The sequence below is a fragment of the Diplotaxodon limnothrissa genome, linkage group LG20 (genome assembly GCF_057381915.1).
Source record: "Diplotaxodon limnothrissa isolate DT_005_m linkage group LG20, D_limnothrissa_male_GT1.1, whole genome shotgun sequence".
NCBI classification, from domain to species: Eukaryota; Metazoa; Chordata; class Actinopteri; order Cichliformes; family Cichlidae; genus Diplotaxodon; species Diplotaxodon limnothrissa.
In genome coordinates this window covers 27776774-27798022 of record NC_140615.1, presented here as the reverse complement: position 1 = coordinate 27798022, position 21249 = coordinate 27776774, and the positions used below count along the sequence as shown (strand labels likewise).

The window sequence follows — 21249 nt, the reverse complement described above, 5'->3', positions numbered from 1 at the left end:
GGCAGAACTATAAAATAACAGCAGGGATTATTGGATAAAAAAGATGGGAGACACTCTGCATGACTCTAAACCAAAGAGAAGAGAACGGCAGATTTACTATGACATAATCATTTATTTAATAAACCTGAAAGTAACCTTTTATACTCAGTAATATTCTAAAAAGGTGGATTTAAAAATGAATGAATGAATCACTAGAATGGGTGTTTTTCTCTTTAATTATTCAATGCACATGCGACAGCTGCTTACTAGATGATTCATCGGTTGCATCTTCACAGCAGAGTTGCAAAGGGAAAACAATGTATTATTTGCCAGAAGGCGTGTGGGACCTGAAGCAAAACAAAATTCAATGTTTTAACAAAACAAAACAAAACACACCACCTCTGATCTTCAACATCAAGCAGAGCATGACTCAGGAGGTTTAAATAATAACAGAAAAATGCTGTGAAATCCGAGAGGACACCTAAGGGTACTCTTCTAGCACTTTTAGGAGAGTATAAGACAAGGATTTTAACAAAGAAGCCAAATCACAACGATAGCTGAGGCCACACCTTGAAACCCCATACACACAGACAGATCAAAAACGTATCCACAAAAATCTCACATCGCAGCCAAATATCTCCTTACTGCATATCAGGATGAAGAGGGTAACCATCAGTCACTTTGATTTTTTATTTTTATTTTTAAAAAACATCCACAGATTCCGTCACTTTGACGTCAAATCATTACTTTCTCCTGACACATACAACAACAAAAAAATGTAAGGGCGTGTGTAAATACTTTAAATCTGCCAGAGATGGGCAAGTCCTGGTACAGAATAAGCATGTCAATAGCTGCTCACTTCTATACTGGTGACTGCCAGAGTCCTCCAGGTGTTTTCAGTCCAAATTTCCCCACTCTCAGAATGTGTTCTTGATCTTGCTGGCTACCTGTGCTAAGATCTCTCCTGTCTTCTTCTGCCAGTTTAGTACATGTTTGGACTCGGCACACCACAGCTCTCCATGACGGGGCTCTGCATTCTCACAGCGTTTTCGCACCTCTTCCTGCTGCTCCTGAAGCATACAGAGCAGTAATGTTATACAATCACAGCACAACACATGGACCGGCCACACAAACAAGTGACTACCAACTTTGTGAAGAAAGGAAAAAAAAGCAAGAATGTATACCATAAATCATGCAGCTGGAAAAACTAATTACATGTTTATCATGTATGATTTCACATGTTTTACTGCACATTTTAACGACTGAACATAAATCTGAAAATTTTAAGTTTATAGCAGCTGACATATCCACTTCATACAATAACACTAAGTAATAACAAACAATTGATTCACAACCAACGCCTGGAGTAAAACTGGACCAATGCAATCAATACTGAGGAAAACTCACACAGCTACATGAAGAACTAGAAAACTCCACACAGAAAGCCCCCAGCCAGGCAGCAGGTTTGAATCAAACTTCAAATGATTTAATCAACTTATTAATGCATGAACAAAATAGCACAAGTCTAGACACCAGATCCTTACCTCTGTGCCATGCTGCAGCTCAAACTTGTAGAAGAAAGCCCAAGCATCCCCCAGATCTGGCTCAATCTTTACGGTCCTGAGGAACCACTCTCTAGACTTGGTGATCTTACGCTCACTCCAGAACAACCTGACATATGCAGAACATCTCAAAATGTTAAGAGTTTCATACAGAAAGGTCTGCTGAATGTAAAACACCAACAAAATACACATTTTTATATTGTAGGTTATCACAAAAAGTAATAGCTATTACTAAAGGGAGTGAAAAGTTCAAGTCATACTTGGCTACAGCGAGCAAGACGTGTGGATCATGTTCACACTTCTTCAAAGCATCCACACTCTTTGTCTTCCTCTGGGGCCTGGCCTCCAAAAACACTGCCTCAGCCCACAGGATACCTTTGAAGGAAGAAAATAAAAGGAGATTGAAATTTGTGCATTAAAGTCCAATAGTGCCAGTGCAATGAACGAAAGTTAAGTCTGCATAAACGTGAAGGGCACAGAGGAAAACAAACCATCTAAAGCAGGGATCACAAACTAAATACCCAGGGGCCAGATTCGGCCCGCCAAAGACTCCAATCTGGCACAGCCTACTTCAAAACGATTTTATGTGGTACACGGCGCTCGAAAATCTGTCAAATGTTTTAGCAAGACTTTGCTAAGCTACGAACCTGCACCGCTTGATGGATTGTCTGAGTATTATGGCTATCGTAGGCAGGAGCCTCGCGGAGTGATACGTACTGTGCTTCAACATAATATTGCCGTATTGTGTGTGTTTAACCTCTTTTAAGTTTTGTGGATATTATACATGGTTATGCTGAGGATATGTCGGCCAATTTCCACTGGAAATGCCTTTTGGTTAAACTGTCAAATTTTTATATAACTTTAATCCACATAAAAAACAGTTGCTTGTTTAACTGAAAATACATTGATGTTGGGTTTTTTGCACTAATACAGGTTCAGAAAAACAAAGCTTTTCCATCTATAGCAGCATTTTATACACACCTGAATTTGGGCACTCCTGCAGGGCTTTGGCCATCAGCGTATTGGCAATGTTCTTCAGTCCAGCCCTGTACTCCAATCTGACTGACTCCAGCCTGATTAATAAGATCATATGTACTTTTAGATGCCTTTATTTCAGAATTTATGGCAATAAATGGTGTTGGTGTTATATATGTTCTTGATGTGCCAGTTTCGGTTGATGTGGTTTTGCAAAAGCAAATTAAGCCTGCTTCTAGTTTGGAGGCACAAATATAATGTTTTCCAGCTGTAACTTTTTACAGGTTTTCATGGATAGGAGAGAAAAAAAACCTGCATATGCTAAAATACACTGCTGCGCAGGTGACCTTTTTCAAACTCTTCCTAGTTCCTTGTTGTCGTGTATTTTCTTACCACAGCTCAGCGGTCTGGGGATTCTTGAGCCGCGCCTTCTCGAGGATTGCTCTGGCTCTGGTCAGCTGTCCCACTCTCTCTTCCAAATGTGACAGCAACAACCACAGTGGCACAGAGTGGGGACACTTCTTTAACTGTACCAATGAAAATAAAAATCCTTAACCCTTACTCTGGTTTTTAATGATACACTCATTTTCAAAAAAAATAAAACACTTCCTTCCTTTGCATTTGTGGTCAATCCAATACTACCGGTAAAACAAACCCACGCCCCAAACATAACCCCATCCTCACCCCTTGGTTATAGGCCTCTCTAGCTTTATCCATATTTTCACATTGCTCCTCGATTTGGCCTCGCATCATCCAAAGCTTAGGGAAGTCCTCGTAGTGCTTCAGGGCCTCGGTGCACAACTCCTGGGCAGCTTCTATGTTTCCCAACACCCACTCCAATTTCACTGACTTCATAAACACCTGTAGAGATTACAAATACAAATGAGACCTATGACGTTTTATATTTGCAAATGCATTGTAATACACCTGAAACAGAATAATGTAAAACAAGGAAAATGCTTATACTGAACCCCAGTACTTGCAAGTCTATACATCAGTTTTATCAAATGCCAACTTGCTAAGTTTTTGCCTAAATGCTTAAGTGGTTAACACTAAAACTTTGTGTTATCTGATAGGACAAGCAGTACAGCAAACATTAAGGCAGATTCTCTTACTCACATCTGTCAGCATACAACAAAGATAAAGGGGAGTGTTGCCAGGTCACTTGACAGACAGAGTGGTGGTTTAAAAGCTTGGCTGACACATCTGTCAGCCTATGTGGTACTTAACGGCATAATCTGTGGAAAACCTGCAAGCCTGAACCTGACAGTGTTCCCAGAAACAACCTCAAGGAAATTGCACCATTATGTAGAGAGCAGTGGTTTCAAAACAGAAAAATAAACTAACACTTGAATCACTCATCCAAAATGTGTCAGAGTTCAAAAATTAATAATACTACATGAAAAACACAATGTAGTACAGTTCATAAAAGGCCAGTCAAAGTGAAAGGACAGGATTGATTCAATGCAAACGCAGTCATACTCAGTGCAAGTGACATGAGATAACCTGAACAACTTGATTTCATTAATCTTCTTATAAAAATATTCAGTTTCCTTTAATAGCTTTTTAGGCAATTCTATAATTCAACCAAGTATTAAAAGCTCAAACAGAAAACCAAGTATTAACTTTTATCCTTTCTACGAAGTAACCTTTACAATAGTTCCCTACTCTGAAATTCACACAGATACACTTACCCTGGCTGTTGGTGCACTGCTGCGGGCCTTGGCTAGCAGTCGACGGGCTCTTTCATACTCATTATTCTCCGACTCCAGTTTGACAGCAGCAAGCCAGATCTCTTCACTGTTTGGGTTAGCCTATGAAAACAGACAGAGGAGGACAGAGGGAGAGGAGAAGCAGAAGACACAGGATAACAGAGTTAGACATAGGTATACATAGATTACTCTAATATTTGACATGCTGTATCGAGAAGTGAATGCTTTTTAATTACCTGGAAGGCCAGAGCAAGGATGCTTCTGGCTGCTGGCACATCCTCAGCAAGCCACTTGGACTTGGCACCCATTAGCCACAATACCTCTGCTTTGGGGCAGTGAGCCACAGCCCTCTGAAGTAAAGCCTCCAAGGACTCTCTGAGAAATTAAATGTGCCATGAAAGAATAATGGATGCGGCGGCGACGACGAAGCAGCAGGTCATAAAGCACAGGAGCAAAAAAGAATAAATAAGTATAGTGATGCGAAACAGCAACTGTCACCTTCTGACTGCTAATGTTTGCATTTGGAAATTAAAGATTGTCACCTGGTGCCATGGTTCTTCTCAAAGTAGGCAGCTCTAAGCCAGACACTTTTTTTACTTGGGAATACTTGGAGAGCATGGGCATAGATGGCCCTGGCACACTCCAGCGCCCCATGGGCCACACACTGAGGCACAAACACACAACCATCTCATTGTTAAATTTAACTACAACAGCAAGTATGTAAAAAACTTATTTTAAAAAACCCAAACTAATCTCTCTATACTTACACTCTCGGCATCTTCCATCCAGGTGTGTTTGCGGTCCTCCTCCTCAATTCCAATCCCTATGACAGCCCTTATCACAGCCTGGCAGGTAGCCACACTACTTGCTTTGTCACACTCCTCTGCGTCCTGCAGGGTATGAACAAGCATTTAGAAGGATAGACACTTTGGTAGAAGAAGAAGAAGGGTGCAAAAATTACTGGATGAACTGCTGGTATCAATTCTAGGTAAGCCATTCAAATGAAATGATAAAGTGATTAACACAAAAATAATTCTAATATTAATTAGAAAGAAATTTTAAAACTGACATCAGAACACCTGCAGATTTATAAAATAATAATAATATTAAAGCTGACAGACATTAATAAGCAAATATTTGCGGTGACAAGAAAAAAATACCACTGGCAAAAAAAAGAAAAAAGAAACAAATAAAACAACTATGCAAAAGAGGAATTTCAGTTAAAGCCAATTACTGCAAAACAGCTGTGTACTGCACTAAAGAAAACATTAGACACAGTGGTGTGTTGTTTTGCATCCAGATGAAACATTACTGGCATCTCTTTGAGGATCTTGTGTGAGTTGTTTGCTGTTCTCACAAACCATTCATTTAACATGTCCCACACTTGGCAAGTGGATTGCTGGGGAGCCAAGGAAGAGTAGGGTTGACTTCAAAGTTGTTTGGATAAGTGTTCCGCATATTCTGGCTAAAAGCCGTTTTCTCTTCACAACAGTGAGACAGGTAATGTGTAAACAGGCAATTCTCTGGAGCCTTTAGGGGACTCTAGTCATGTAAATGTAAAATAAATCAGTAGTTTGTCTTTGCAAGGTTTTAATTTGCTCTTGCAGACTTACAAACTTAACTCCACAGCAAAGTCTCTAAAAGAGTAAGTCCAACAACAACCAATGAACAATTCGCAATAACAAGTTCGTATGAAATCTCCCAAAACAGATCCTCGCTTCAAGTTTAAGTGCAGCAGGCTGTTCAGCGTGAATCTTTGGGCCTTTTCAGAAACAGGATACGTCACATTATTGGCTTCCTCACTTAGTTAACCCTTTAAGACCTACCATAGAACCAAGTCCGCCAGAGCTTATATTATATTTTTACATGCTGTAGAGCCATTTTTGGGAGCATTTCAAGTTGATATACATCAATACAACCATTATAGCTCAAATTTAAATAATATGTCTGCATTAAGTGCATAGTAATAACATAATTTGCAAAAAAGTGAAATATACTACAAAAAAATTTAAAATCGTTTTTGTTTTTTTAACATATATTTCTAGTTAGAGAAATTTAAGAGGCTTACCCCTCAAAACTGCAAATACAAAAAAGTTGCACAAAATAGTTTCCCACCACAGGAAATTTATTTTAAAAGTGTCTTCATAGTTTTATTTTTGAAATACACCAATTTTTATATACTGCAGGAAAAATGAAAATAAATATTATAATGCAAATTTGCAAAAAAAAAAAACAGCATATGCATCAAAATAAACTATTTCCAGCAGTGCAATACGAGTCCTAAGCATCCCAGAAACGACACAGAAAGTCATAAAGTCAAACATAACTTTTAAAAACACCAGTATAGGCTCATAAGGCCCTGATGGTAAAAAAAACTACATTTCCGCAAAATGACGTCACTTCCAGTTTCGGGCAGGTCATGGCGGACATGCGATAGTTCGCGCTGTTGGATATAGGAAGTGTTACAAATAGCTAGAGCTGGGCGATATAAGATTTTTTCATATCACGATGTTTTTTTCATTTCAGGCGATAACGATATCTATCACGATATAAGCCAAATAACTATATTTGTAAGATTTAAATGTGCCGTTGCTCACAAGTAAAATGTGAAATAATCAGCAGCTTGTTTTTATTTAAATATTTATTTCCCATAATAAGTTCAACAGGGTAGATGTACTTAAGGAACATGAGACTTTTTCAGATAAATAAAGGCAAATATTGCAAACTACACAAAAGGCAGCCGCTAAAGCGTTTAAGTTTCAAAATAGAACAAATGAAACAGACTAAATTGTCAATTCCACTTAGAAACAAAATATTAATTCTAAAAATAAATCTTAGTTTGTTTTACAGAAGAACAGACAAAACTGACTAACTTTTGTCAATATCAAATAAACTGAGAACTAAAAGGAAATTCTCAATCTCTCCTTGTTGTATAGCTGAGCTTTTCAAACAGTTTTAACAGTTACTTTAGTCTGACAAAAGCCGAATGACGAATTAGCGCTTCCAGTCAGAGACTGAGGCTACGTCCACACGTACACGGGTATTTTTGAAAACGGAGATTTTCCGTTTTCGTTTTAAAAAATAATCCACACATAATCCACACACCGTCCACACATAAAGGCAGAAATGAAAGAAAACGCTGCTATGAACATGCCGAAGCAGCAGGTGGCGCTAGATTCCTAACCGTGCAGAAATGTTGGCCAATCAGAAGTCTAGAAGCCTCGGTGGGAAAAAGTAAACAAAGCTGGGGCATAGAAGCAGAACCGAGTCGTATGTGTGGAGGGACAGTAACTGTGTGTATATGTAAGCATTTAAACACTGCAGAGAGTACAAGTAACAGTAACAGTATTGTAGAAATTCATTTCACCGAAACAATAACGTGGCGCACAGTGTGACGTCAAAAAATGCGCACACCTTTGACGCTGCGTTTTCTCCGTTTTTCTAGTCCACACGTAAATGCAAAAACGGGAGTTTTCAAAAATCTTCGTTTTCAGTGACCAAAAACGCCGTTTACGTGTGGACGAAAGGTGCAAACTAGGGCTGGGCCATATTATACCGTTCACGATAATACCGGTATAAAGTTCGGCAACGATAGGAAAATGAAATATCGCGATAGAATGTGGGCAAAATGCGCATGCGCAGTGCCTTTGTTTTCATACGCACATGGCAGAAAAAGTATGGCGGCAATGGAGGATGACACGGACGAAGGCGCGTCTTTGAATGAAGCGGGTGAGCCAGAATTGGTCAGTAAAAACGGTGCAACTTCGGTGGTGTGGAAGTGGTTTGGTTTTCGTCCATCGGATACCCACCAAAGCAAAATTTTTTGTAGAACATGCAAGCGGGCCATCGCAGCGAAGGGAGGAAACACTACAAACCTATTTTATCATTTGAAGCAGAAGCACTCCTCTGAGTACAAAAAAGCCATTAAAGCACGTGAAGAGTTGTCCGCTTCAACTAGCGAGGTGGTAAGACCAAAGAAGATGACTCAACAAACAATCTACGTAGCTTTAAATAGCTCCATGCCTTATGACAAAAGTAACAAACGCTGGGGGGAGCTAACTAATGCAGTGACACATTGTTTAGCCAGGGATATGATGCCTATTCAGAGTGTGGAAAGAGAAGGTTTCAAAAAGATGCTTAAAACGTTCGATCCACGCTACAAGCTACCCACAAAGAAATACTTCTCTAAAGTCGCCTTGCCTGCTTTATATGAAGAGATCCGTACTGAGGTGTCAAATGCGTTATCTTCGGTGGAGTTTTTTGCGTCCACCACGGACATGTGGTCAAGCCGAACATCAGACCCCTACATGAGCCTCACAATACATTATGTGGACAAAGACTGGAAGCTACAAAACAAGTGCCTCGAAACATGTTTTTTCCCCGAGGACCATACTGGGGAAAATATAGCCAGAGTCTTAAAAGAGTTCCTCAGCTCGTGGAATCTTCAGGAGGAAAAACAAGTGTGTGTGACGACTGACAACGGGGCCAACATTGTGAAAGCCGTCGCACTCAACAACTGGACCAGACTTTCATGCTTCGGACATCGCCTGCACATTGCAATAGGTACGTTTTTTTGTTTTTTTTTTGCTATAGGTAAGTTAATTATAACGTCAGATTAAGAACTTATTGTATTAGTTTAAATGATGGTAATAATACTGTTTGTGTTATTAATCTCTGAATGTGGGTAGTTGTACTGCAAGATATATATATATATATATATATATATATATATATTAGAGAGAGAGAGAGAGAGATGTGTGTAAATAATTGTGTGTTATACAACTTAAATGTCACATTCCACACCGCATTAATAGTGCTGTTGAAACTGTGTTTCCTTTTAAATGTATGTCTTTTAGAAAGAAGTGTGAAGGACCCAAGGATCGAACGAGCAGTTGGAGTGGGAAAGAAGATTGTTGCTGCTTTTGGCCATAGCTGGAAGCGCCAGCGAGCTCTGCAGGCTGCCCAAAAGGAACTGGGCCTACCAGAACACAAACTCATAACTGAATGTTGCACTCGTTGGGGTTCAAAGCAGAGAATGATCCAACGGCTGCTGGAACAAGAAAAAGCTATAACACAGGTTTTAGCTGCTGATAAAACCACAAGGCACCTCATGTTGACATGGCAAGACATTGAAGTGCTTGACTCGGTCAGCACTGCACTGAATCCACTCCTAGAGTTTACAGATGCTTTCTCTGCTGAAGAGTATGTAACCATTTCATGTGTTAAGCCTGTTCTTCAGATGTTTAACAATGACATGTTAAAAGTAAAAGAAGGTGACACTGAGCTGACCAAAGACATCAAAACAGCAATACTTGACTACATGAACAAAAGCTACACAGACAGTGTCACAGAGAGGCTTGTTAACATGGCTTCTTTCCTTGATCCACGGTTTCATACAGAATATTTCAGTGAGAGAGAAAGCAAAGCCATCAAAGTTCAAGTCATGAGTGAACTAGAGCATCTTGTCCCACACCAGGGTATCACAGGTTTTTCAGAAACACTTCATACATCTACTGGTGACCAAACAAATCAGGGAGCTGTTAAAAAGCAAAAGAAGAGTCTCGGGAGTTTTTTGAAGGGACCAGTTAGTGGCAAGATGGAGGTAACTGCAGAGAGGTTATCATCTGAACTGAGATGTTATGTGAATAGTCCACCAGCAGACAGTGAGTGTGATCCTCTTTCGTGGTGGAAAGTTCACACAGTAAACTTTCCCCACATCAGCAGATTAGCTAGGAAATACCTCTGCATTCCAGCAACTAGCTCTGCATCTGAAAGGTTGTTCAGCACAGGTGGAAATGTTGTAACTTGTCAAAGGTCCTCCCTTAAGCCCGCATCTGTGAACATGTTAGTGTTTCTGACAAAGAATCTTAAAACTTGAAATGTAGAAAAACTTCCAGGAGCAGTAGCATAATTTATCTGTTTTTTGTTTGTTTTGTTTTTACTCAAGAGTTTGTGCAATATTATTATTTGACTTATTGATTTTGCACACTGCACTTTTGTTACAAAGCACCTCTTAAGTTTTGTGGATATACATGATTATGGATAACCATGTATATAACAGGATAACCACTGTTGAATTTTGTGTGGCTGTAATGCACGTTAAAATAAACAGCTGCTTGTTTAAACAAAAACAAATTGATGGGTTTTTTTCCACTAAAAAAGTTGTAGAGTTGTATTTTGTTTTGCGTCAATTATATCGTCAGTTATATCGTTATCGCAAATTTTCAAATCTATATCGTGATAAATATTTTTTGCCATATCGCCCTGCCCTAGTGCAAACGCATAGAAAAATCTGCGTTTTCAAAAATACCCGGGTACGTGTGGACGTAGCGCATGCACCAGTTTATTGTATTTCCAGACTTGCTTTCGGCACAATTTACAGTGCACGCTACTCTGTTTTTTGTCAGACTTGAAATAGCCGAAATACCTTCACACTACGGAACTTCTATGGCTCTTCCGTTCGACAATCTCTCCGGCATTGGAACTATCATCTGTTTTCTCTTCGGTAACCTTCGGTCACGCTCGGTTGATTTCTCTAGTCGGCTCACTCTTTTCCTTAATTACCCGGGCGGTAGGGTGGCTGGCTGCTTCCCAAACAAATACACATGTGCGGCTTGGCACTTGTGCTGTACGTAACAAGTCACGTGACGTGACGCTGCGGCTGTGATTGGTTCGGCTCTGCGCTACTTAATTTGGATTGGCTGTTCTTTTTTTTTTTTTTTTTTTAAGAGGACAAGAGCGGCGAGGTCTATCGCGATAGTTTAATTTTTCTATCGAGAAAAAGTTATATCGCGATACATATCGTTATCGTTCTATCGCCCAGCTCTACAAATAGCTGATCGGATCGGCAAAGCGTGTTTCTGGAATATTATGTTTTTGTTGCTGCAAGTGCTTTTTATGCAATTTTTGCAAAGCTATGCGTGGAAGGAAACTGCGACCTAGGACAAGCTGATGGCATCAAATGTAAGTTCAACTCCTCCGGTTTCATATGCAAAAAAAATTATTGCACTAGCTTAAACGGTTGCAGTGCTACCGGGATTTAAAAAAAGTTACGCAAAACGGAGCGTGCCTGCTCTGACCGGCTTTAAAGGGTTAAAGTGATTCCCTCATTCAGGCATGACTCACTTTTGTGCTAGTGTTTTTTGTGTGCTGTAGTGATCTTACTGTTGCCATCTTGGTTAAAAAATGGGATGTGACAAAGACGAATGAGCATGCCTGTGAAATGGCTTGTTTATTGGCTGTTGCCTGGTCAATCACAAGTTGTTAGCCAATGAGCATATCCTCTTTTTTTTTTTAAGGAAACATACTAAATTTTTTTCCCTTCAGCATGTCCTGAAATGAGTGACTGATCCCATTAAATCATATTGAAAATTTAAATGCTAAGAAAGCCATTTTTTCCATTTTGACTTTTTGTGACTTTTTGAGTCCTCAGCTTGATAGCTGAGGACTCAAAAAGTCACAAAAAGTCTGTTAGCCTTCAGATCGAATGCAGGTTTAAAGCACCTCACAGTTCAAAGTGGGAGCCACTCATTTATGAATAAAAATAACAAGCAATTTGGTCTCCCTTTATCTTCTCAGTCATTTCAAAGAAAACAGAAAGCCCCAGAAACAAACCTGTATCCACTGTTCTCTGTTGATCTCCACACCATTGGCACGCAGAGAAGTGATGGCTCGGTCAATGATCTTTTCGACCATCTGAGTGTTCCCATTGGCCTCCTCCAGCTTCGCAGCAGTGATCCAGATGTGGCGATCAGTGGGGATATTCTCTCGAGCTTTGTTCAGGACACGACGAGCGTTCTCATACGTCTCTAACCGGGCCAGTGCCAGCCAGAGCTAGAGAGGACAGAGAGTTAGTTATAAAGTTCATTGCATATGTTCATATATTGTGCTGCACTCTGAGACATTCAGTCCAATTTCCAAATGTTCATGTTGGTGAAGTACCTCCACACTTGTAGGGCAACACTCCACAGCTCTGCTGAGCATGATCCTGGCATCCTCTGGTTCCTCCAGTTCAACAGCTGTCTTCCACAGTCGAACTGACTTGGATACATTTTCCAGCGCTATGACAGGGAACAGTTAAATAAGTACTAAGTTATTTTGCTGATGCTTTTTATTTTGAATAACTTCAATGCAAGAATTCATAAAAACAAGAACACAAAAACTATTTAACAAAGATCCTATAGAGCTCAGAGAACACACAAGCACAGACAACAAAAATAAATAACATATTTTCAACAGTGTCAGCTGGGATGGGAGTGTGCTTTGTATGTAACTGAGAAAAGTAGAGCAGAGGCAACTGAACATGTAGAGGCGGCGTAAGCTCTTCCTCAGAGGAAACGCTGATCCATCTCTGTCAGTGGGGTATGCTGCTGGGAAGTGTTAATAAGCGTTTGTGTGTGTGCGTAAGTTAGAGCATTGACACCATGGTCTCGCTTTGACAAGAAGCCAGAAACACAACTGTGATAAAATCTTTTGTTGCAACCTTATGAATAAAGAAAGTGAGCAGATCTGTGCGGGTGATTTTATAAGAAGATAAACAGATTGAGACTGGTCTTGAGTTTTGGCCCTGCAGAAATTAAGTTTCTTTCTTTTGGCAGAAATGGTTCATTCTGATATGCATTGCTGGGAAGGCGCATGAACTTCGGCTCATATCATAACAGGAAGACGAATTTCTGGTAATCTGTGAATAAATAAACACAAACACACAAAAAAGCTTTTTGTTAAATATTGGAGGGGATAAACGACAACCTTACCCTTTCTGAGGACTCGTTTCTTAGCCCTGACGTCTGTCTCCAGCTCTGCAGCTCGGATATAGATGCGCACAGACTGTGGAAGGTGACGGACAGCCTGGGCTACCACCGCTTTGGCTGTGTCACCAGGCTGGAGCCTGGCAGCCTCCAGCCACACATCCTCACTCTAATCCAAAGGGAAAACACTTATTTAAACAGGAAAGCACAAACCATTGCCCCCATTTGCAACTTATTCAAGAAGTAATGTTACGTCTTAAATTTAAGCAGCTGTTACATTATAATACTAGCGATATACTAATACCATATTCTAAGAAATGCAATCTTAGAGATTATAGGGTTAATTTGAGCAAAATATCCAGAAAACATCAGCATCCTTGTGTTGTCATTTAATAGTTTTATTGTACTGTTTAACTTCCTTTACCTTCGGACACATCTCTGTGCCTTTCATGATCAGGTTTCTGGCCACCTGCAACTTCCCAGTCACCTCCTCCAGCCTGGCAGAAGCAATCCAGGCAGGTGGGTGATGGGGATTTGTTTCCCTCACTGATTTCAGCAGCAGACGAGCCTTCTTGATGTCACTGAACAAGCAGAGCCACAAATAAGCGATTAAACACATATACACACAGCAACTTCTTTTACACAAATATAGCAATCTGATGCTGTCAGTGTCTCTCTACCTGATGTCTCCTCCATAAGTGGGGATCATAGAGTTAAGATCTGTCAAGTAACCCTTGGGATCCACTACTGTTTGTCCACTCACTGAGTCAGACACCTGAATACAGAAAACATGTAGACAAAGGGATAGAGAATAGTTAAGTTGTTTCTATCAGTATAATGGCAGCAGCATGAATCCTAGAAGAAAGTAAAAGTGAAAGTTGCGCTAGGTGATGCATCATTTACCTGACTGAGCCTCATATCCATGAGTGTGTTTCTGGCCTGACCAATTTTCCTCATATCCAGTTCTCCGGTCCCTGGTGTCATCAGACCAGGTGTCATGCTTCCTGGATAAGGTGTGTTCAGACCTCCCAGCTAGTAGAGATAGGAAACAATGTCAACAGAGAGGAGCAACACAGTCTGTGAGAAGTCTGTCATGGCACGTTTAAACAGCTCTTGAAACAAAAGCCTGAATCATGTAACACTTTTCTAGCCAATGCAAAATGACACAAATTACTTCAATCTTTTAATTTAAAGTCAAGCAATGACTTTTTCTCTGTTAGGAGGCTATAACTCTTAAAAAACTCAACTTTTTAAATCAGCACGCATGTCTCCATTTTCAATTCATGGACGTCTACCTGCATGCACAGGTCAATGAAGTGTCCCTTTCAAATGTATTTTAAATGCCAACAAAGTTCGTGTGACCAATTACTGTAGCAACAGGTGTCCAGTCTGTTAAACAGAGAAAAACTGAGCAAACTGCTGTAACTGGAGAGTAACTTTTTTTCCAAGGAGATATCCTGACTCCTGCTGGGCCATAGTGAAACTACACCCTGAAGTTTAGTGAAGTGCACTTGGAAGTAAATATGAGTTACAAAAATTATTTCTATTTGTATACACAGTATACTGACCCCTTGCAATGGGTCAACAGAGGTGTGGTTCTCTCCACTCTGCAAGTGTTTGGAGAAGAAGCTGTCGGGGACAGGGGTGAGCTTCTCATAGCGGGGATTCCTCTGGCGCTTGTTTCTGGCATCTCCCACTTCAGGAATGCTCAGCCATTCCTCCTCTGACACCTCTGCAAGCTTCCTCTGTAGAGAAATAGTAAAGAAAGATGTTGGAGAAAAGAATGGGATGTGAGCATTGCTTTCATTTACGATTGTTTGATAATACCTGAGTACCTAAGCTAAATGTGATTTACTGCACAGAATCTGCAAATATCTGTACTGATTAAAATAGCACCTCTATTTTAATCAGTATTTTATTTCCTCAGTAAAACAAGAAGAAAAGGGAACACTGTTTCAGAGACAAACATGCAAGGCACTTTTCACTACTAGGCTATGACTAAGCTATTTTCACAGAAAGATCTTAGCCTGGGAATTCATTGCTTAAAAATCATGAATCTAGAGACTATAACCGATCCTGCCTGTGGCTATCTCATTGTACAATTCTTCCATTTAAAGCACAGTGTATGCTGTACTGCCTGCACATGCTTACTATTTGCACATCCTCTACAGAGAAAACAAAAAAGCACAGTATGACAAGAGGGGCACCACAATGTCAACTATATATTTCATTTGTGTAATATACTGGGACATTTATCATTAAAGCCATTTATAATTAAAGCCATTTTTTTTATATTAGAGCTATTTTATTATATTGCATAACTTTGCAATATATTGAAATATTTAATTTATTTTAGTTAGCTGCTGTTCTTACAGTCTTGGAGAAACTCTGATCACATAATTTCCTCAGGCATTAAAAAAAGCCTTCTGATTCTGATTCAACCAAAGAATTGCATTGGATAATATTAATCCTTTTCTTCTGTAGATATGATAATAAAGCCAATAAAACCAAAATGCATTTAAGATGCTTTTAGTGCAAAAAGAAGACAACATTAGATTTTTTAACTCCATAAATGATACTGAAGAGAGGTTTGGAATATTAGGGTCAATCTCTTACCTTTAAATCTGAGAACTGCTGCTGAATCTTTGGTCGCTCCATACGGTATTTCTCAATTTCCTCCTTTTCTCTCAGCTCCCTAAAATACAACGACAACCATGAACAAAAGACTCCTGCAATATAAAATCCATAATATATTTGAAAACAAATACACTGTGCATTGATAAACAATTAAACAATAGACTCTTTTTTTTGTAACCTTCTTTCTTTGCGTCTTTCATCCATCCTCTTGTCCAGCGCTGCATATATAGCATCGGCTTCCTCATCATCTTTCTCATAGGGCCCACTTGAGAACAAGCTACCTGCATAACCATTAAACTACAAGAGAAACAACAAAGTATGACAAGATTATCAAATTAACTGCTCATAATAAAAGAAATTGGCTTTAAAATTGTGACTTGATCATTTAAACTCTCAGAAAAAAAAAAACTTTATCTACAACAAATCACAGATACCTCATCATAGTTGGTGTCATTCAGATCTTCATCATCATCATCCTGGTTCTTTTTCATTTGGTCCCCGACCGTCCTCTTTCCAGGGGGTGCATGCCGGTCATCCACTGGATCATTGGCATCACGAGCAGGACCGATATCAGATCGGGTGGTGAAACCGGTGGCACTGGAGGGAAAAGCATTCATTTAAATGTGACATAAATAAACACAGCCAGGCCAAAATTATACCGCGAGGTCTTTACTCTTCTCTATAACACAGTGACATAACACTATTTTGATCACTATGACTTTTTAACTTAAATTTTGCTCGCTTGTCTAAAACAGATTATATATTAGATGACTATGGATTTAGGAAGAGCATATATTGACATTTAACTATATTTGAATTAAATTTCAATTTAACAGTTCACGTTTGGTAAAGCAATTAAATCATAAAACCACTAAACTATTTAAAAACTTCATAGTCTGGCGTACTTGCCATGGTAAAGGAAACGATATGCACTTTATTCACGTATAAATTATATATATATATTAACCAATTAATTAATGTATTGTAAAACTACCTTGTACTTAAATTTTACTCATTATTAACTTGGGTTAGTACGATTGAAAAGAAAAAAAAAAAAAAAGGGTCAATCTGGCTAGCAGCATGTAGCTTTAAGTTAGCTCACCCTCTGCCGAGACCGGGAACGTAACCGAGCGGAGCAGGCATCCCTAGAAACGGCTTTTTCTTTTTCCCCATGAGCGGAGAGGCGAGGGGCATTATCGGGGGCCCACCACTAGCCCCCGCCGCCCCGGTGCCTCCCGCAGAAGTTTTGGAGACAATTTTAGGCGCTTGTTTTGCACCAGTGCTAGCCATCGTTGCTCACACGACGAGACGATGCAGAGCCGGATAAACAACAGTCGAGCTTCCGCTCCGAGGAAAAAGAGGCCTAAGGTCTAGAAACGCCTGGCAGCGCCCCCACAGGACTGGCGGATTATTAAATATTATTATTACTATCTTTATTTTACATTGTATTCAATACTATTTTAGTTTAGTTATAGCAAAACTGTTATACATTAACTATTCGGTTAATATTTATTGTTTTGAATGCAACTTGCTGTGAGACTATGTGGATGAATTTATTTCTTTACTTATGTTTTCAGCAGATTGAAATTTGCACAAAAGTCACAAGAGGGCACCACATCCTGAAAAATAATGCCGCTATGGAAACTCATTGAATTCAAGGGCCCGACTGGTCGTGGGTTCAAATTCATTCTGGAGCTTTTCTCTGAGGAGTTTGCATGCTCTCCCTGTGTCTCCATGCCTTCCTCCAACAGTGCAAAGACAAGCCTGTTAGAATAAGTGGATGGATGGATGGTGTTGCATAAACTATCATCTGACTTTTGTGTGAAAACACCAAAAAGCTACATATTGTTTTATTCTGAGATATTTGTACTTCATTCTACTTAACCCCAATGGTACAAACATCCTGGCAGTTCCCTGATAATCAAATACCGAAATAAACTTCTCACATTATTTCATTCATTTATTTTATGGTTTTGTTTTCCCATAACAATATGTCATAAATGGACCACCTGAACCTGACCACTTGATGGGACACATGGCACAGAAACACCCTAACTGAAACACACAGTGGTAAAATAGCAGTAATGGCATTTTCAAGATGGAATACTTACATGCATACACTAACTTAGACATGTGTTAGCATATTAAAGTCCCAACCTATTTAACATTATGAGGGAAAAATATCCATTATCCTCTATATAATGTGGATATTCAAACTTGAGACAGGAAACTGTAATAGTGGTAATTACATATTAATATGGCATTTCTGGGTTTCCTCCCATAAGATGAAATTAGTCTATAGGCTACAACACTGCGCTTCAATCACATTTAACTTCACTGATGCACAGTCTGAGCCTCGGCTCAGGCTTTTACATTTTTCTTCATTTACATCGCCTGAAGGGCAGACATTATATTACTCCCGGGAGAAGATGCTATGATGAAAATGGACTGTCAGGCACATTAGCCGATATATAGCTCACGCAGGACTAATTTAAACACGGAGCGTAACTCAAGCCTTTATTTCATCCAGCTATTGTATGGCCTATTTTATTTTTCCCTGATTATTTCAATGATTGTTTGATTTCAACCGGAGGATTTTTATAGTCACACATAGAAATCAGAATTATGTCAAGCCTGAATTGACAGGGAAAGGTGGTAGAGAAAACCCCACATCATATATCTACAGTCTCTCATAGTCCTGAGCCATAATCCACTTCAGTCTCATTAATGATAAATTGTCTTTAAAGTATTGGCCTATATTAAGAGTGAGAATTTCTCAGAGCCTGATCCAAGCACACGTGTAGTACCAAGATTAATTTGCACAATAATTGATTCATTATTCTCTGCTACATGAGTAATGGTTACTATACCTAAATGAATAGAAAAGGTGTCTCCAATAATCTGATTTACATATTGGTAACAAAAGTGTGTTTCCATAAGCATAAAGCACCTAGCAGGAATCCACAAACCACCTCACATGCAGAAACGAACACATTCAAATCTGCAGTTGTGATGGCAGTGGAAGCAGAAGATAGCGGATATCTGCTCCGGGGCTGGGAAGACTGACTGAGTAACGGCGGTCTCGCCAGAGATCATGCTATCATCATTTCCTTTGATGTGCAGCCATAAAACATTTGGCAATGCTTCCTGTAAATGCAACTGTGAGTTGGAAGCTGTGTCTCGCATTAATAAAGTTTAAAAAAATGACAAAAAAACAATTTTTTTCCTACTTTACCTGCATCATAGACAACTTGGCATCATGACACAGAAGTCTAAAAGGGACTCATTTGACTTCTACAACTCATCTGCATGAAAAAGACAACTTCCTATATATGTTTGTAAGCAAACAGATCATAATGGAGACCAAGATTTTGACTGACAAGCCTTTTTTTTTTTGCCTAGTCATTGTTATAGAAACCCTTTTTTTTTTAGAACCAAGCAGTGCTGAAGGACAATAATTTAATGGCTTTTTTTTTGTTGTTTTAACAAAGACTAATCACTTCAATTAGCAAGAAAATGCATTTTGTGTTATAGAGATTCACAAAATAATATCTCTAATTTCATAATAAATACTTTAATTTGTGATCTGGTGATACACTGATGCTTGACAAACAAAAGTGTAATTGGAAGAATAAAATGTGCTCTAAACAAGTGAAATTACAAAGAGAGTAATTGTGAATATTTTAATGGGTGCAAGCATACAGTAATGTGTGCATTCTTGCATGCTTATTCATTTACGTGTGGGCCAGTTTGCATGGATGCATAACTGAGTTTAATCTATTTTTTCAGTGCACAGAACTCAGGATGGAGAAAACAGTGGACTTTCTGCCTCAACCTGTACTACACCAGATGTCTACAGTGTCATGTGAATGCAAAAGAATGGGTCCACAGCGGTTAATAGGAAGATACCGAGAATTAAAAAGATGCAACATCTCAGCCAAAAGCAGCATGTTTACGGTCCACTAATTGAACGAAGGCTGCTGTTTGGAGGAAGAAAGCACAGGAGGGCATATGTCAAGATGACAGGTTTATTGATATGCTTAATGCATCACCTACAAGCACACACCTACACTCACAAAGACACACATCATTCATTTTGCTGGGATTCATTGTGAGTTAATATTAGCTCATTATATTTTACAATACATTGTGGACAAAGGGAAAAAATAGGACACAGACAAAACCATTTTTCAGTGTGCAGACATACTAAACTGAATGACTGTGTCTTAGCTGAAAGCAGTCTACCTTAACAATGCCTCATTTCATACGTAGAAGAAAGTCCTGGGAGGATAAATGATTTATTTAGAGCTGATTAGTGGCTGTTTATTATTTTGAAACAAAGAGAAGTGTCCTTGTGGAAGGACAACAGTAAATTCCTATTAGGGCTTTCCTTTTGGAGTGGCTATCTACAGCTGTTTTGGCCAACAGATGTTCAAATAGAATTTCATTGATCCACTGAGTAAAACAAGGCTTTGGATGAGGATAGTCCAATAATGAGTCTAAGGCAGGATCTGCGACACTGTAAAAAGGAGGGAAAAATGGTGGTGGTTTTTGTGATGTGAATACTAATGCATTGACAGTTCAGGCAGTCGTGGCAAATGCACATTGCAGGTCAAAGTTAATGCTGCATTAGGCTAATTGCTGTGTAAAGAAAAAGACCCCTCCACTCCTCTCTTTAAGCAGTAATAGGATCACCACGAGTCTGTGGGAGGAGGCTTGTTTGGCCCATGCACACATGCCATGTTACATGTCTCCTTGTAGGCATTTAGTTTTTGCTCAGTGTGGGAGAAGAATGGAAGCGTGTGAATTACCCTCACTGTGGTTTGATAAGAGGTTTCTCATATTTTTTGCATTACATTTGACAGCTAAGACAATCCAAAGTACAACTGATTTGTTTCCCTGATGGGTGAATAGATAAACGAGATTATTGAGTGAAGCTGTTCTCCTGCCACGTTGCCTGTTGTCTGCTCAAGACGGCGGGGTTATTTAGACACGGTGAATCGGTTCATGATGCCTTGTGTTTTCTCTGCTGCTGAATTTCTTGAGAGGAGAAGAAATATAGATTCTCTCTGATCATGGAGGTCTCAGGGGACCAAACACAAAAGGGTCTTCATTTATATCTAGATAGATAGATAGATAGATAGATAGATAGATAGATATACACACACACACATTAGGGGAGCAACGATACTCGCATCGATATTGAACCGTTCGATACAGTGCTTTCGGTTCCGTACGCATATGTATCGACCAATACAGAATTTGTAATTTATTTTATCAACTTTCCTTCTGACGATGCTGTCTGTATTGAACGCTCAGTGAATCTGCATTCGACTACTCCGCCTAGGCTGCACTGTCAAGCGCAGATCCACTGAGAGCTCAACACAGACAGCATCGTCAGAAGGAAGAGCACAGGGCAAGCTAGCGAGACAGAAGTTAAGCTCCCCTTGCAACATGGCAAATTGAACCTCCCCCACCCTCATTCAGATCTGGCGTTTGGAATTATTTTGGTTTTCATATCTAGCCCCACACACAGGGGGACCAGGGGTAGCTCGTTAACGGAGATTTGCCGTGTTGTGGCGTTAACGTCATTTCAACGAGATTAACGCTGACAGCACTAATGGGAACACAACGAAT

At 39.5% G+C, this 21249-nt stretch overlaps 1 protein-coding gene across 1 annotated transcript; it reads right to left on the bottom strand.

Annotated features, from left to right (window-relative positions):
• Window positions 1-169: 169 nt before the first annotated feature.
• On the bottom strand, window positions 170-16921 carry prpf6 (PRP6 pre-mRNA processing factor 6 homolog (S. cerevisiae)). Its single transcript, XM_085344650.1, has 21 exons — window positions 16715-16921; window positions 16047-16209; window positions 15791-15909; window positions 15592-15670; window positions 14544-14720; window positions 13879-14007; window positions 13656-13750; window positions 13400-13556; window positions 12982-13144; window positions 12170-12288; window positions 11843-12061; window positions 4996-5118; window positions 4771-4892; window positions 4465-4603; window positions 4211-4330; window positions 3201-3377; window positions 2910-3043; window positions 2523-2614; window positions 1802-1916; window positions 1524-1650; window positions 170-1049 (listed from the first exon to the last, which is right to left on the bottom strand). The coding sequence occupies exons 1-21, from the start codon at window positions 16900-16902 to the stop codon at window positions 897-899; spliced, it is 2910 nt and encodes a 969-aa protein (XP_085200776.1). The 5' UTR covers window positions 16903-16921; the 3' UTR covers window positions 170-896.
• Window positions 16922-21249: the final 4328 nt, after the last annotated feature.

Coding starts and splice junctions, on each gene's coding strand:
- prpf6 (XM_085344650.1), bottom strand. CDS start 16,902: ATGGCTAGCACTGGTGCAAAACAAGCGCCTAAAATTGTCTCCAAAACT. Junction 1,917..2,522: donor GCAGGAGTGCCCAAATTCAG/GTGTGTATAAAA, acceptor CTTCCTTCAAAG/GTATCCTGTGGGCTGAGGCA. Junction 1,651..1,801: donor GTCTTGCTCGCTGTAGCCAA/GTATGACTTGAA, acceptor TGCATATGTCAG/GTTGTTCTGGAGTGAGCGTA.